The following is a 13,475-nucleotide window of genomic DNA, read 5'->3' as shown; positions in this document are numbered from 1 at the left end:
GCATCTAATCACTTTGATAGGAAGATGGGCAGGCCATCACAACACGTGCCCCTCCACACGTACACACTCAATTTTTTCCCCGCTGTACCCCAAAAAGGGTTACTACTTTTTATAGCTCTTCCCTAGAAGGGATTACATCAACACTGAACATTGTGCAGCAGAAAGTTTGAAAGATTTTCAATATTTCCTACATTTTAATGCATTAAAACGTAGGAAATATTGAAAAACTTGCAAACGCCGGTATAGTTTAAGATCCACACCAAGTGGGTTTGATAAATAAATTGAAGCCAATTCGAAGTCTAGCCGCACGGTTCCTCTTCGATGCTTACCAAAGAACGCAAGTCTGTATCCCCACTATTATCTCGTGCCAGTTTGCCCGAACTCGCGACGCGTAGAAAAATAGCTAGGCTCAAATTCTTCCATCAACTGTATAGCAATAAATTCAACTTGGATTTTGGACTATACTTGCAACCCCAGGGCAAGTGTCACCCCGAAACAGGTCACTCACATTCAGCGATGCCGTATGTTCCGCACGCTGAAGTCTTCAAATTTTCTTTTCTTGTAAAAACTATAGTCAAGAGGAACAGCCTTGACGCAGATATATTTACTGACGCACACACAACTAAATCATTTGAGCGTAAGCTGTCATTATGTGTTTTCTCAATGCACTGTTTGTCTATCGCGGAACTGGCATTACGTGTTTGTGGAAAATTATTTTTTCCCCACCCCTGTAACAGCCCGAAGAAGGGCTCAAAGTATTAGAAATAAACAAATAAATAAATAAATAAATAAATAAATAAATAAATAAATAGAATTCTTTAGAGTACCCCCACAGCCAGGACCATGTAAACCCTGCATTTCCTCAATAATGCAAATTTCACGAAAGTTGCCCATTTAATTGTTATGATAACATAAATAGAGATACCTGGTTGAACAGAATTTTGAAAAACCCAGAAGAAAATATAAAACTAATAGCAAAAATGGTGAACCATGTAACGCCTTGAATTTTTACAAGAATACATGTTAGGCGGAGGCAACTCCTTTAATCGTTATAGGTAATACCATAAATGGAGATAATTGGTCAAACAGAATTTTGAAAAACCAAAAACATTTGGCTGTAAAGAACTCGCACTCAAGACAAGCAGCATAAGAATGCCACGCATTAGTGGACGATTCTCTGAATTTCTGTAGATTTTTCTTTATTGAAAGAACCTTTTTTGGGGCTGGAACAGAGTCGAGTTCGCTCACATTAAACACAGATGCAATTTGTCTTCATCGCCCCTTTCGCCAAAATCTCAGAAGCTAGTCAAACTGCACAATGCACTCTTCTCGCATAAAAACAGGAACTGCCGCGCACACAATGGGATTTATGATTGGCCCCTCTTTGTTTGCACCCATACGACCTAATTTTCACAATTGTGCGAATACTGTAGCAGCAAAAGCCCTTTCAGTGGGGACAAGATATTATACTTGTACGGCCCAACAAGGAGAACGACACCACATGGCAAAAACATTCCTGAATTTCTAAACCCCGTATTCAAAAAAACCAACACCTCCCTCACTGTAGCTCGACACGAGCATTTTTGCTTTTCATCTCCATCTTATAAGCGCCCGCTGTGGCCAAGTATCAAACCAGTGTCCTTGTGCTCAGCAGTAGGTCCAATAGAGGACTAGTACACAACAGAATAATTGCTAGACCACCAGGGTTACAGTGGCTAACGAGAGGTGGGACTACTGAAAGCAGGGGAAGGCTGTTTACTCCATGGATGGGTGAAATCAGGTAATTCTGAAGCAAAGAACGGACTAGGGCATTGGAGGAACAAAGAAAGAGCCCTCGTCCTTCATTGGACCCAAACAAACTGATGATGGTGATGATGACAAAAACATTAACACCCTCTTTAGGTGAACAAAATAAATTCTAGCGCTGACAGGACAATGGACAAGGCAGAGACAGCACGAGCGCTAACTTCCAACAAAATGGTTCATGGTGAAGTTACAGTGGAACCCCCATAATATGACTTTCAAGGGACCATGTGAAAAAGTCGTATGATCGGGCTATGGGTAAATGCCACCCTAGTAGACGGTCTTACGCGACAGGTGGGCTAAGAACTTATTTAATACTACATATAGCGCGTTCTCACATAATTTGCAGACTCCTAGCTTAAATTCGAAATTTCAAAAACAAAAAAGCCTATTTCGTGCCCGCGGTGTCTACAATAGCTTGCCAGCCCTGGGCATCGCACGCACAAGATAGGCGACACTGGCGACCGATACGAGAGGGGAAAATGAGTGTGGCCAAGGCCGCAGGCAAGTCATATGGGGAAGGGCAAGCGGCAAGAAAAGAGGGAGTTCAGTCATTGCCATGGGGAATGGCTTAACTCTTTCGGGACCGCTCCTATAGGCCATCGGTCACATATGATCGATGGTTTCGCGAGCCTGCAGAATAAAAATTTTCGCTCGATGGAACACCTAGCGACATCTAGGAGATAGTTTGAAAACTATAGTTTTCTCTTTTGTGAAGTTTCTTTTTTTATCGCCAGGCGGCAATGCATCAGATATTTTATTCTGACGGGTGGTGGTTCCGAATGTAAACCTACTCACGCGCGAGCGCGATAAGAGATCCGCGTCGTCTCGTCTCGCATATCTTCGCCTTCTACTGTGGATTTTGACGATGAGAGTGGCAGTGAAGAGTCGAAATGCGACTTTAGAGATCGCATTTCAGCTCAAGTGAGGATTCGGGTGTCGATCAGCCTGGAACATGAATCGCGCTCAAAGGTGGGTGTTGGTTTCGGTTTCAATTGGCTCTGGAGTAGGTATGCGCGCTCGAAATATGTTCTGGCTAGTTTATATCTGTTCGCTAGGGTGTTAACTACCTATTGTGGTGATCGCCTGCCACCAGCGCAGAAACGGATAAAGTTTTCGCCGAGCCGAGAGCCCGGCGTGTACCTGGGCGACGACGTAGCCATGGCCCTAGTGCCAAAGAAATCACACACAAAACAAAACACCAGTTACACCTAGCCGCATCAAACTTTCGTGATGAATAAACAAAGCATTGTGTTAGATTTTGTATATCCTGAAATAATTTTATTCTTTTTAATTATTCTTAGATTTACGCTTTTTTCTATCTTCTTCAGTAGTTTTTTTGCGAAGTTCTTACTTTCTGATTTTTTCATGGTGCTATCGTCAGTGTTGAAGTAAAACACGGTATTGTATGTCAAAGAACATATAATTAGCTGCATTTTGGTATATGCTAAAGCAGGATGGTATCTTTGCTTCATGTAATAAAAATTTTTTACCGAGACCTCCCTTTTTCATCACTTTTTCCGGCGGTCCCGAAAGAGTTAAGCGTTTTCGCATTCGCCGGCTCGATGAAAGCCTCGAACTGCAGCCTACCGGCTACCTGGACTTCGACTTCCCACGGTTGGTGCGTTGGCACTCAGCTTGCCATGTGGGGCCGTGGACCGTCGAAGGCTCCTGCCCGCCAGCATCCGCCTGCTTGAGTCTGTTAAGCAAGTGGTCCGGCCCGCCACGGGCTGTTTTCCTTTGTACATCAAGCAGTGTCAAACAAAGGTTAAGAAATAAAGGTCGGGACGAAGCAGTGTAAGAGGTGGAAAAAACACCGGTTTATTCCCGCTGGCATCTGTTGTATGAAGCCGACCGAGTGCACCCGAACATTGTATCACCGGGGTTTTTTTAATGCATTGTTTCTATGGGGAGTTGGCCGGGACCACAGTGATCTGTTGTAAGAAGCAGGTCATTTTGCAAAGCTGCGGGAAGTATCATTGGGGTTCCCTTGCATAAAACACTGTTGAAGAACGGTTCATAGTTATATAAACCGAGCTTGATTTCTTGGGGTGGGCAGCATTTGGCAAGTTTTGCTGCTCCTTTTCTGTCTTTCCCTTTCCTCCTCTCCTTTTTTGTGTATATGCGCAGATTCCCAATAAACCGTTCTGTTGAAAGCCCTTCATCCTGTCAGCCCTTGAACTGACTGTGTTCAGCATGTACCACCAACATGCCCGGACCTTTTCCCTCCCGTCCTGTGCACGCCCTCATCTCATCCCACTGTTATTCCACATGGCAAACGGACCAAAGCCAACAATTCGCCCCACAATCCCCGCTTGCCGCTTGAGACCTGCACTCACCCTTTGCGACCAGTCCGGAGCACTCCACGATGAAGGAAATGGCGGCAGCAGGACCCTCTCCCTTGCTTGGCAGCACGGTGCTCACGGAAAGTGCCGGCCGCTGCTTGGCCCCACCACTCTCCCTCCTGAGCCGCACAGTGAACATGCCTTCCCCCTGGGCAGGATAACAAAGGACGAGGATCGGGGAGGCTGAGGAAAGCCACACGATGCAAGCAGGCCACACCAGAGAACCCCGTGTACCAAAAAAAAAACAACATCGTCGGGTGATGCAGTAAGACTCCTCACAAGCTGGCATGCATTCTTGCACAAAGTTGCACTTCCCAGAAACGGTGAAAGGCACAGAACAGTAACGAAAAAGCACACCACACAGCACCCCACGGTTTTTGCGCTGTTTAGTGTGCCTTTTCTTTTTGTTTGTCCCTGTTGTTCACACATTTTCTTCTGAACAGCAATGTGTGCCAAATAACGAGAACCTTACAGAAAAAAGCGAGACCAAAGATGTCTTGATTGATTGTGTTTAATGCGCCGATGCAATGTAGGCGATAAGGTGCGCCGTAGTGGAGGGCTCCGTATTAATTTCGACCACCTGGGGATCTGTAACGTGCACCGAAATCTTGTGCACCGAAATCTTGTTTTTGCTTTTCACCTCCATCAGAAAAGCGCCCGCCGCGGCCAGGCATCAAACCCGCATCCTCGTGGTCAGCAGCGCAACGCCTTAGCCACTGAGCCACTGCAGCGGGTACTAAAGATGTCTCTATGTTTGCACTTTCTTCTGTAGGGTTACCAAAAATTCACTGTTTGCCCAGCAATTACAATGAAACCAAATAGGCTGGAGCCTCTATAATAGATAAACAAGGTATGGGTGATAAGAGCCACTTTGTTATGTGCAGTTAGAAGAAACCTGACTTCGGTGTAGCTGTATGTCCTGTGGCACCACACACGGGATGCAATTAAAGGCATACTTGTAGCCTACATAGAAGCAAGTATGGAAATCAATCGGATTTAGATGTAGTGAATTAAAAAGAAAGAACCTGAGCCCACAAAGGTTTCAGAACGACGACTCTCAAGTCCACTGATGTTGTCAGTGGCCACCAAGTTGCTGCTTTTCAGCGACAAACCAAATGGCTCACAAGCATGTTGCACTCAAGAATTTTAGGCTTGAAGGGGAGGCCCATGGCAAGGGCTCAGACAAATAACAGTATTGGTAGTCTAAATTTGCAAATTCCAATCAAGCCACCCACCAAGTTATTATTTGGCTCTATAATTCCAGAACTCGAATATTCGCACATCCTAGTCTTCAGCAACAGATGCGTCAGGGTTCTCCAGTGAGGTGAGCCAAGCTTGGGCAAACACGATGAGAAGCACTGCTCTGAATATTGATCAACTTTCAGGCCATCATTAAGGTGTAGGTTTGGGTGGGCAAACCCTGAATACACAAAAAAAAACAACTACAATGGTAAACGCACACAACACAATGCGAGACGCACGGCGAGCTCAATACATATGGAGGTGAAAAAAAAAGGGAAGCACTCGCATGTCAATATTTTGGCACCCCTTAAAAATCTCTTGCAGGTGGTTGAAATTAATCTAGAGGCCTCCACTACGGCGCAACTTAAACCCCGGGCGTGCCTTTGACGCGTTAAACCCCACAATCAATCAATCAATCAATCAATCAGGTCAGTACATTGTGTTTTGAACTCACCCCTACAATGGCCAAGATGATGGGCACCGGGCAGGCACTCCTGTTGGCCACCAGCAGCTCCTGGCTGTGGCTCTGCCGCTGCTCACCAAAATGGAGGCCTTGAAAGCTGAGGCGTCCATCGCCAGGCTCCACGCTCACGTGGGGCCACACCACGTGCGCGCCTAGCGTCATCCGGTGCACACTGGTGTCGCCTGCCTCGTCAGGGAGCACCGCACCTGCCTCCACCTCCACCGTGCCAGGGCTGAGGGACAGGAATGTGCCCTGGGGAACGCAGAGGGACAGTCAGCGAGTGCAGCAGCGCCATCATCATCATCATCATCAGCCCCTTCGTGTCCACTGCAAGGCAACACCTCTCCCATGTTGCCCCAGTCGTCCCGTCCCTGTCTTGAGATGCCCTAGTCCACTTTTTGCCTCTGAATTCACCGACTTCACCTCCCCAGTTAAGTTAAAGGGGCCCTGCAGCACTTACCACAGACTACTCAGAATGTATTTTGGGGTGACGTCTACTGTCCCAGCAATCTCCTCCCGCAAGAACTATATAAAAACCCGTTCACTATCACCGAAGCTACGCGGGATAAAAAATCGTGCATAATTGTTTTCTCTCTGACTTTAATGATCAGTGCCTGCTATTGAGACTGAAAAGCTCAAGGGGCCTTGGACTGACGACTCCTCATCGCTTGCTTTACGCTATAAACATGTTTACTCTCTCTCAACTCAAACACAGACAATGTGACAAAAGCTGCGCACTTTCTCCCAAAGAGGGGGACGGCTCCTTCTTTTTGGCGGCCTTCGATATAGTATCACAGGCTGGGGAGTTTCCTCTTTTTTCCAGCAATGTGGAGGGGTCTATTTCCGGTCTGGTGCAACAGAAAAGCAAGCATCGATGCCTGCTCGCAAGTGCGTGCTCAGGCTGGTAGGGCCTTTATGAAGCAATAAATGTTTGTTGTCAAGTGGTCTGGTTGAAAGGAAAGTATTGAGTTCGTCGCTCAAACTCCACGCGCACTGACAATACAAAAGAAACGCCAAAATTGTTCGTACAGGTTCAGGCGTAAAAGAGGTTGGTGCACAGCACTGACGGCGGCGGACCGGCACAGGAAATGCAAGGAATAAGCCATGAAGTTAACCAGCAACAGCCAATAGGACAGCCATCGCTGTAATAACTTAATTACAGCAGTGCATAATGAGGAAAATTTATGAGAGCGCGGTTGGTTTTTCCACGTCTCTCACAGGGATTTGTGAGCTCACCGCTTCACGCGCACGTGTCATATTTGGTGAAGGTATTCCTGGAAGTGTAATCTAAATGTCGCGCAGTGTATTTGCGCTGGTCACAGCGTGTTGCGGGGTCCCTTTAATGGTCTGTCTGCTCCTACTTCTAGCAGCATCTCTTGGCAGCCACTCTGAGCCTGGCGGTCCGCCGGTTGTCAGTTTTCCAAACCACATGCTCAGCCTAAGCTTTTTCCTTTTGATTTGTGCGCCCGAGTTTGTTCTCTGATACGGAATGCTCGTTTCCTATCCTCGAGTCACTCCTATCACGCCTATTTATCCTTTTTAGTGTGCAGCACTTTGGCGACCACTACTGTGGTTTGACATCGGCGCCGGTGTCGTAAGCGAGTGAGCGAAGACAGAAAGAAAATGGTGGAGGAAAGCCTGGCGAAAGTGTGAGGAGGTGGCAGAGAGACATGCTGGGTGGTGGCGATGTGCTGAAATATGGCGCCAAGCCACTGCGCACTCTATGATGATGTGCGTTCACTTCCCGAGGTGCAGCTCACCGTCCCTTCCCGAGACGCAGTACACGCTGCCGATGCAGAGGCTTACCATCGCTGCCGCCGAGAGAACCCCAGAGTGAGTGCTGCCTCAGCACACTGCAGCACTCGCGAGTGAGAGCTGAATAGCATCCACCACTCTCCTCCGCTGGCTGGGATGGGGAGCTCCGAAACCGAGCTCATTCTAGTAACGTTGTCCGTCGCAATGTGCAGTTAGTGGAGCACAAAACCAGAGAAGCATCATGGGAAGGAATGCTCGCGTGCCGTCAGTAGTGAGGAGAATGGTGAGAAGAGGAGGAAGCACAACACAGCGACAATGGGCAGTTTTTCATTTACAATTTCTCAGCCAATATTCATCGCTTGAACAAAACTCTTGCAGGAGATGACTGCTAATACATTGCTTTCTTTGGTTATATGTACTATTATGAGTAATATGAAAGGGAACAGCGGAACGCGTGGCAAACAGCCTCGAAACAGACTCTGAGCGATACGCGGATGGCGCTGTGAAAAACAGAGAAGGAAAGGAGGCCGCTCTTCCACTAACTGTTGGCACTCCCACCACGCTGACATTTCTACAAAGCAGCAGGTTAAGTCATTTCGCCGATAATACGGTATCGTCCGACAGCCGATAAGACGCACGGCGGGAATGGGAACAGTTGTTAGAACAGCGTCCCCCTTTCCACTTTGTTTCTGACGACGCCCGCTGCGTATCACTGATAGCTGGGTCTGAGGGTGTTTTCTACGTGTTCCTGTGTTCCCTTTCATATTGCTCATAATAGTACATCCATGTATCGGTGGAGGGTGTTTCAGGACCCCTTTAACACTTTTGTGACCACGCCTATTCCCACTGATAGTATGTTATCGATGAATGCAAATTAAAATTTTGGTACTCTCCTTGTGCTTTTGGACCGCTAAAGCCATCCAAATAGTACGGTATCAGTTTCCATTTCGAGTTTCGTTTTTCCACCGTGTGGGAGGGGGGTTAAATGTTTTTCGCCGGCGGGGAGACGAGCTCACATGGTTTCAGTTACGGCATCGGCGCCGCTCGCCGATGTTTTGCGCAAACAGCAAATTTCGAAGGATTCTGATGTGTCTGAGCTTGAATCTGTGCATGATGGTAACAGCAGAGACACAGAAGACGACTTCAATTCACCAGACCTTAGTATGGACAGCGAAAGGGTATCAAGTCGCCTCCGACCATCACCAGGTGTGCGCCGGGGAGTTTCGCTTTCTTCCCTGGTCGCTCTATCATGGGCGCGCGTTGTTGTAAACAGATCCGGCCATGTCCTAAAGGCTACAGCTCTTATCTGCGGCGTGTCGACTACGTTTGGGTGAGACCGAATGGCACCGGCTGCACAGAGTCAATGATAATGATTGGGTTTTTATGGCGCAAGGCCGACTAAGGGCAAAGAGCACCAAGGAAAAGCTGTTTTAGGAGGACGAAATGATGCTGAATATACAGCATTTAACTAAAAATATACGTGAAATGACATAAAAGACAATGAAGATGACTGGTGTAAAGGGCCAGGGTGTCAACATGCACGGTAAGTAATGAGGTGTAAGAACTTGACAAGCTTGTGGGTAATTATGGGGTCGTCCCCTAAAAAGTACAATGGGTGTAGTGGAATCCATTGTCTGTATAGTTGTGCGAAGTGTTTGTGTCGTGTTTTTTCTAGTGCCTTGCACCATATGAGGGTGTGGATCACAGATAGGCCGTCTCCACACCTGCTACACCGAGGTCTTGAAGATGTGAGCAGGTGGGAGTGTGTTGCAAGTGTGTGCCCAATCCGTAATCTAGCCCAGGTGCCTTCAGTTATCTATTGTGTGTGTCAGTGGTGTATTGTCCCAAGTGTGGCTTTATTACGTGTAACTTGTTGCCTGTCTGTTCACTCCAGTGTGTTTGCCATGTTTCGCGAAGTTGTTGTATGATGTGTGGCTTCATGTCGGTGTAGGGCAATGCTGCTATACTCGGTTACAACTCAAGAACGGCACCACCTCATGTAGTGTATCACTCCGCCAAAGCGCCGGACCCGTGACGTCAGTGCACGCGCGTTTTGAAAGGGGTTTGCTATGAATGCGTGATATCGTCTGCCTTTTCTCACGCAGTTTGTTTGTCGTCACTGGAGTCGTTTATAGGCATATTAAGCCCAAAAAATCACGGGAACGGCTCACCCCATGTTCAAAATATTTCCAGTAATGCCCTACTTGCGCCGCGCGGAGAAACATCCGGCTACGGTGATAAGGCACAGCGGCAACTTCCGGTGCCGTTCTTAAAGCGACACTGAAGTGATTTGTAAACAATGCGGGATTACGAGCGCAAATTGTAGTCCGGAGTCCCTAGGCCCTGTTTCGACCACTCTGAGCACGTTTACGCGAATTTATTTAGTAGAAAAATCAATTCGAAAATGCTGTCCACCTCTCTGCACTCTCGCCCATTTTCTGTGGCGTTTTCGTGTGACGTCAGCAGGAGAGGAGCTGGCAATTGGCTGCGCTACTGCACAGCTCGCCGACCTTCCGCGACCGAGTCAGTCGGCCCAACGTTTAGTCCGCCGGCCGTTGACGGGTCGTCGCAATTCGCTCGATCAGTTGAAACTAAGCCACAACACGTTTGGGAATGGAAGAATGTGCCTTTCTTTACTTCGTTAGTTTGTACACTGTATCTAGCTCCAAGTCAAGGTCGCTTCACACAAGCGCTGCACAAGCGCACATGCGACGCTTCGCTGACTGGTACGCCAGTAGGAAAATATAAGGCCTCTTGAAAGGGAAGAAGAGTCAGCGAAGTCAATATAGGTACTAAGGAAATAAAATCAACTGATATTTTTACCGTACAGCGTAAACCTAGGGTGCGGGAAGCACTTTTTTGCGCTGGGCATACAAGCACAGCGGTCAGCAGCACGACTACACTTCTGCGAACGCTTTTCCGTCTACGAAATGCAATTCCTAGATGTGAGCTACAGTTGAACCTCGATATAACGAACCTCGATTTAACGAAATTCGCGATATAACGAATTTTTTCAAGTTTTCTAACAAAATTTTGCTAAATGCATGTATTTTTGTCTCGATTTTACGAAGTAATTTTGTGCGGCGCTTTCGATTTAACGAAGTCACGGCAAGAAAGGAAGAACGAAATTCCGGTCGAGGCATGTTTTATTTTGCCTCTCAGGCCCTACATTGAAAAAATTCAGTACTCAAATTGACTCTTGAAGGCTAAAATGAAAGAAAAGCGGTGAAATCTACGGTTAACAACAATTAAAAGCGAAGAACGAAGCTGCACAAAGCGCTAGCGGTCATAGACGGTTTAATAGTGCACCCACTATTTTGACGTCTCCATCGTTGCCTACGCCAGCGCCCTCTATGCTTAGGCTACCGAAGCCTACTTCAAGCTTTTTTTTATCTACGCGTCATTGCTCACGGTGCTGCTGCACTAGGTTGTGCTCGCTGATAACCAAATTAATATTTTGTTCGTGCATCGTTAGGTGAGTCTTGTAAACAGCATGAGCACTCCAAGAGAAAGAAAAGTGTTCCGAACAAGAGCCTGAGGAAGCTCGGTGAAACTGGCAGCCACCGAAGTGTGATGGATGCCATCGATGTTCTGCGGAGGCACGCAGGTGCACACGAATGTTTAAGACCTTGTTAGCGCTGTCAGCATACGAGCGTCACGTAAAGCCCGCCCTGGTCAAGAAACGCCAAGCACTGCTTACGGACTTCTTCACTACGGCTTGAACATCGAGTGCTGGTGGCAATAAATTGCTCTCTTTGAACGTGGTCATCTTCGTTTCACCAGCGTTCATTAGACAGCTGCGGTGCGGAGAAATCAGTTTCGTAAGGGCTCAGTGGGCATAAAAGTAATTGCTTAATCGAATTTGGCTGGAAGATTTTTAATGTAAGCTTTCCGCTTTCCGGATCACGTAAGCGCTGCTCCACACAGTGAAGCGGTCCGCGTGTACTCCGCTCAACTCGCAATCATGGTTTTATCTCGAGTGTTGTGGTTGAATCACGCGCCCATACTGCGGAGCCCTTGTACATGAAAAAAGTCTTTCGAAAGTTTCATAGCAGCCTTCCGCTATTGGCCCGCCGCGCCTAAGCCTACCACTGAATGGACGAAAAGAGGCGTAACTTCGAACGAGCACCTCGGCGGGGTGAAGTTCACGGGACATGGACGCGGGTTCAATTGACTAACAGCGGCATTTAGTAGTGACCGAAATGAAAAAAGAAAAAGTGGAAACCTGGTCTGCTATCATATTTAATGAGGCGTTGCGGAAAAAGCACCGGTTTTACGATGACACATGAACTACCGTCGGCTATCCGAATTCCATTGCCCAAGTGTTGAAACTCTTAATTCACACAATTTTCGCGGCCAGTTTTAGTACAAATTTCGCTTTAATTGGAGAGGTAACTACATAGCAGTTGTTGCCTGGCGAGGGCCAAAGTGTTAAAACCCCAATAACTGGTTAAATGAACTGTAAAATCGAAACCTCGATTTTACGAAATTCTCGATTTAACGAAATCTGCGGCCCCAAGTACGACTTCGTTATATCGAGGTTTAACTGTATTGTGGAAACTCGGGGGACGCTTACTGCACGAGCGCATACAACAAATAGCCACCTAAGCTGCTTGAAATACTAAAACTAAATAAAAGTGTAAACTGGTTATACATTATATACCTTATATTTCAAATGTCAGGCAGACCCCGTGCGTGGCCAAGTGGTTTGGAGCGCTAGGTATGTCACCGCAAGTGTTTTGCCAGTCGCAAGTTCGAATCCTCGCGGGTACATGCTTTTTTTTTTTTATAAGTTAACTTTTTCGTTTTTCGCCGATGTTTTCTATACTGCGTTCATCTTTTTTTGGGCCGCAACGTTCATTGCTCCACGAACTAGTCCACAGAACTTGCGCAGGCTGGCACTGGCGCGCTAGCGAGTTCTCGTTGGCGTGCTGTTGCCATAAGCACCGACTGCTTGCGGGCAGCGGGCACAGGCCAGAATCAACAGACCCTTGGCCTGGTGCGAACACGCTTTTTACGATACAGGCATGAGTGAGGAAAGCTCCAAATATGTGGGAAAAGCGCATGTATTTGAGCGTCTGCGGGGACGCGGAGGGCGTTCATGCACTGCGTAGGCCTCAGCTAGTGAATGCTACGATTCCAAGCCGTCCTGGGAGGCTTATCTTATGCATTTTACAGCCGACAAAATGGCAGAAGCGCGGTACTACGATTACTGGGATATTGAGAATGCCTATCTAACGACGCCATCAGATGTCAAACATGTTGTTTTACAGAACCGAAACCGAAACCGAAACTTGTTTGATTGCTAACCTTGGGCATCGTCCAATCACGGTGCCCCCTCCTCCTAACGTCACAGCTTAGTTTGTGCGGCCGCCGCAAACCGCGCATGGTAGTTTTTCTTCTTTCGCGCTTTGTAAAATAATTACCGATTTGTCAACCGGATAAACGATGAAAAGTGTGCTAATTTGAGCCAGTATACGCAGTGCAAGCAAAAACGGGAGCTTGACAAATTCACTTCAGTGTCCCTTTAAGTTGTCACCGAGTATATGTCTACTCTATTCAAGAGTGTAGCAGCTCCGGCCATCTGATCCGCAGCTTCGTTCCCGGCTATACCACAGCGACCACGGACCCAGCAAAGGACCAGTTCAAATTTGTGGGCATAAAGGCGAGACGGCCGAAAGGGACTGACAGTCGAGTTTGCCCCACGAAGACGGCCCGGAGTTGACCTTGGCGCAGCGCTCCGGAGCAGCGCACGGCTGTGCGTGTTTATATTTTTGTATGTAAATAACTTTTGTTCTTACACCGCTCATATTTGCAGCATCACTATAAGCGTTTCATGTTCAAAGTGTATATTTCAAATTGTTTTT

The 13,475-nt window shown here is 47.3% G+C and overlaps 1 protein-coding gene across 4 annotated transcripts in view; it reads right to left on the bottom strand.

Annotated features, from left to right (window-relative positions):
• The window catches only part of LOC144179376 (uncharacterized), a 117,649-nt gene that overhangs the window by 58,720 nt on the left and 45,454 nt on the right, over nt 1–13,475 (bottom strand). For all 4 annotated transcript variants that reach the window (XM_077707711.1, XM_077707709.1, XM_077707710.1 and 1 more), the window contains 2 exons: nt 5,845–6,105; nt 4,143–4,296 (listed from right to left, as the gene is read on the bottom strand). In XM_077707711.1, coding sequence (XP_077563837.1) covers nt 4,143–4,296; nt 5,845–6,105 — 415 coding nt within the window. The remainder of the gene's footprint in view (nt 1–4,142; nt 4,297–5,844; nt 6,106–13,475) is intronic.

Source organism: Haemaphysalis longicornis, unplaced genomic scaffold (genome assembly GCF_048455015.1).
Source record: "Haemaphysalis longicornis isolate Haplotype H1 unplaced genomic scaffold, Haemaphysalis longicornis Haplotype H1 scaffold_4, whole genome shotgun sequence".
NCBI lineage: Eukaryota > Metazoa > Arthropoda > Arachnida > Ixodida > Ixodidae > Haemaphysalis > Haemaphysalis longicornis.
The sequence above is the reverse complement of the archived record's forward strand: the minus strand, read 5'-3'. Positions and strand labels throughout refer to the sequence as shown.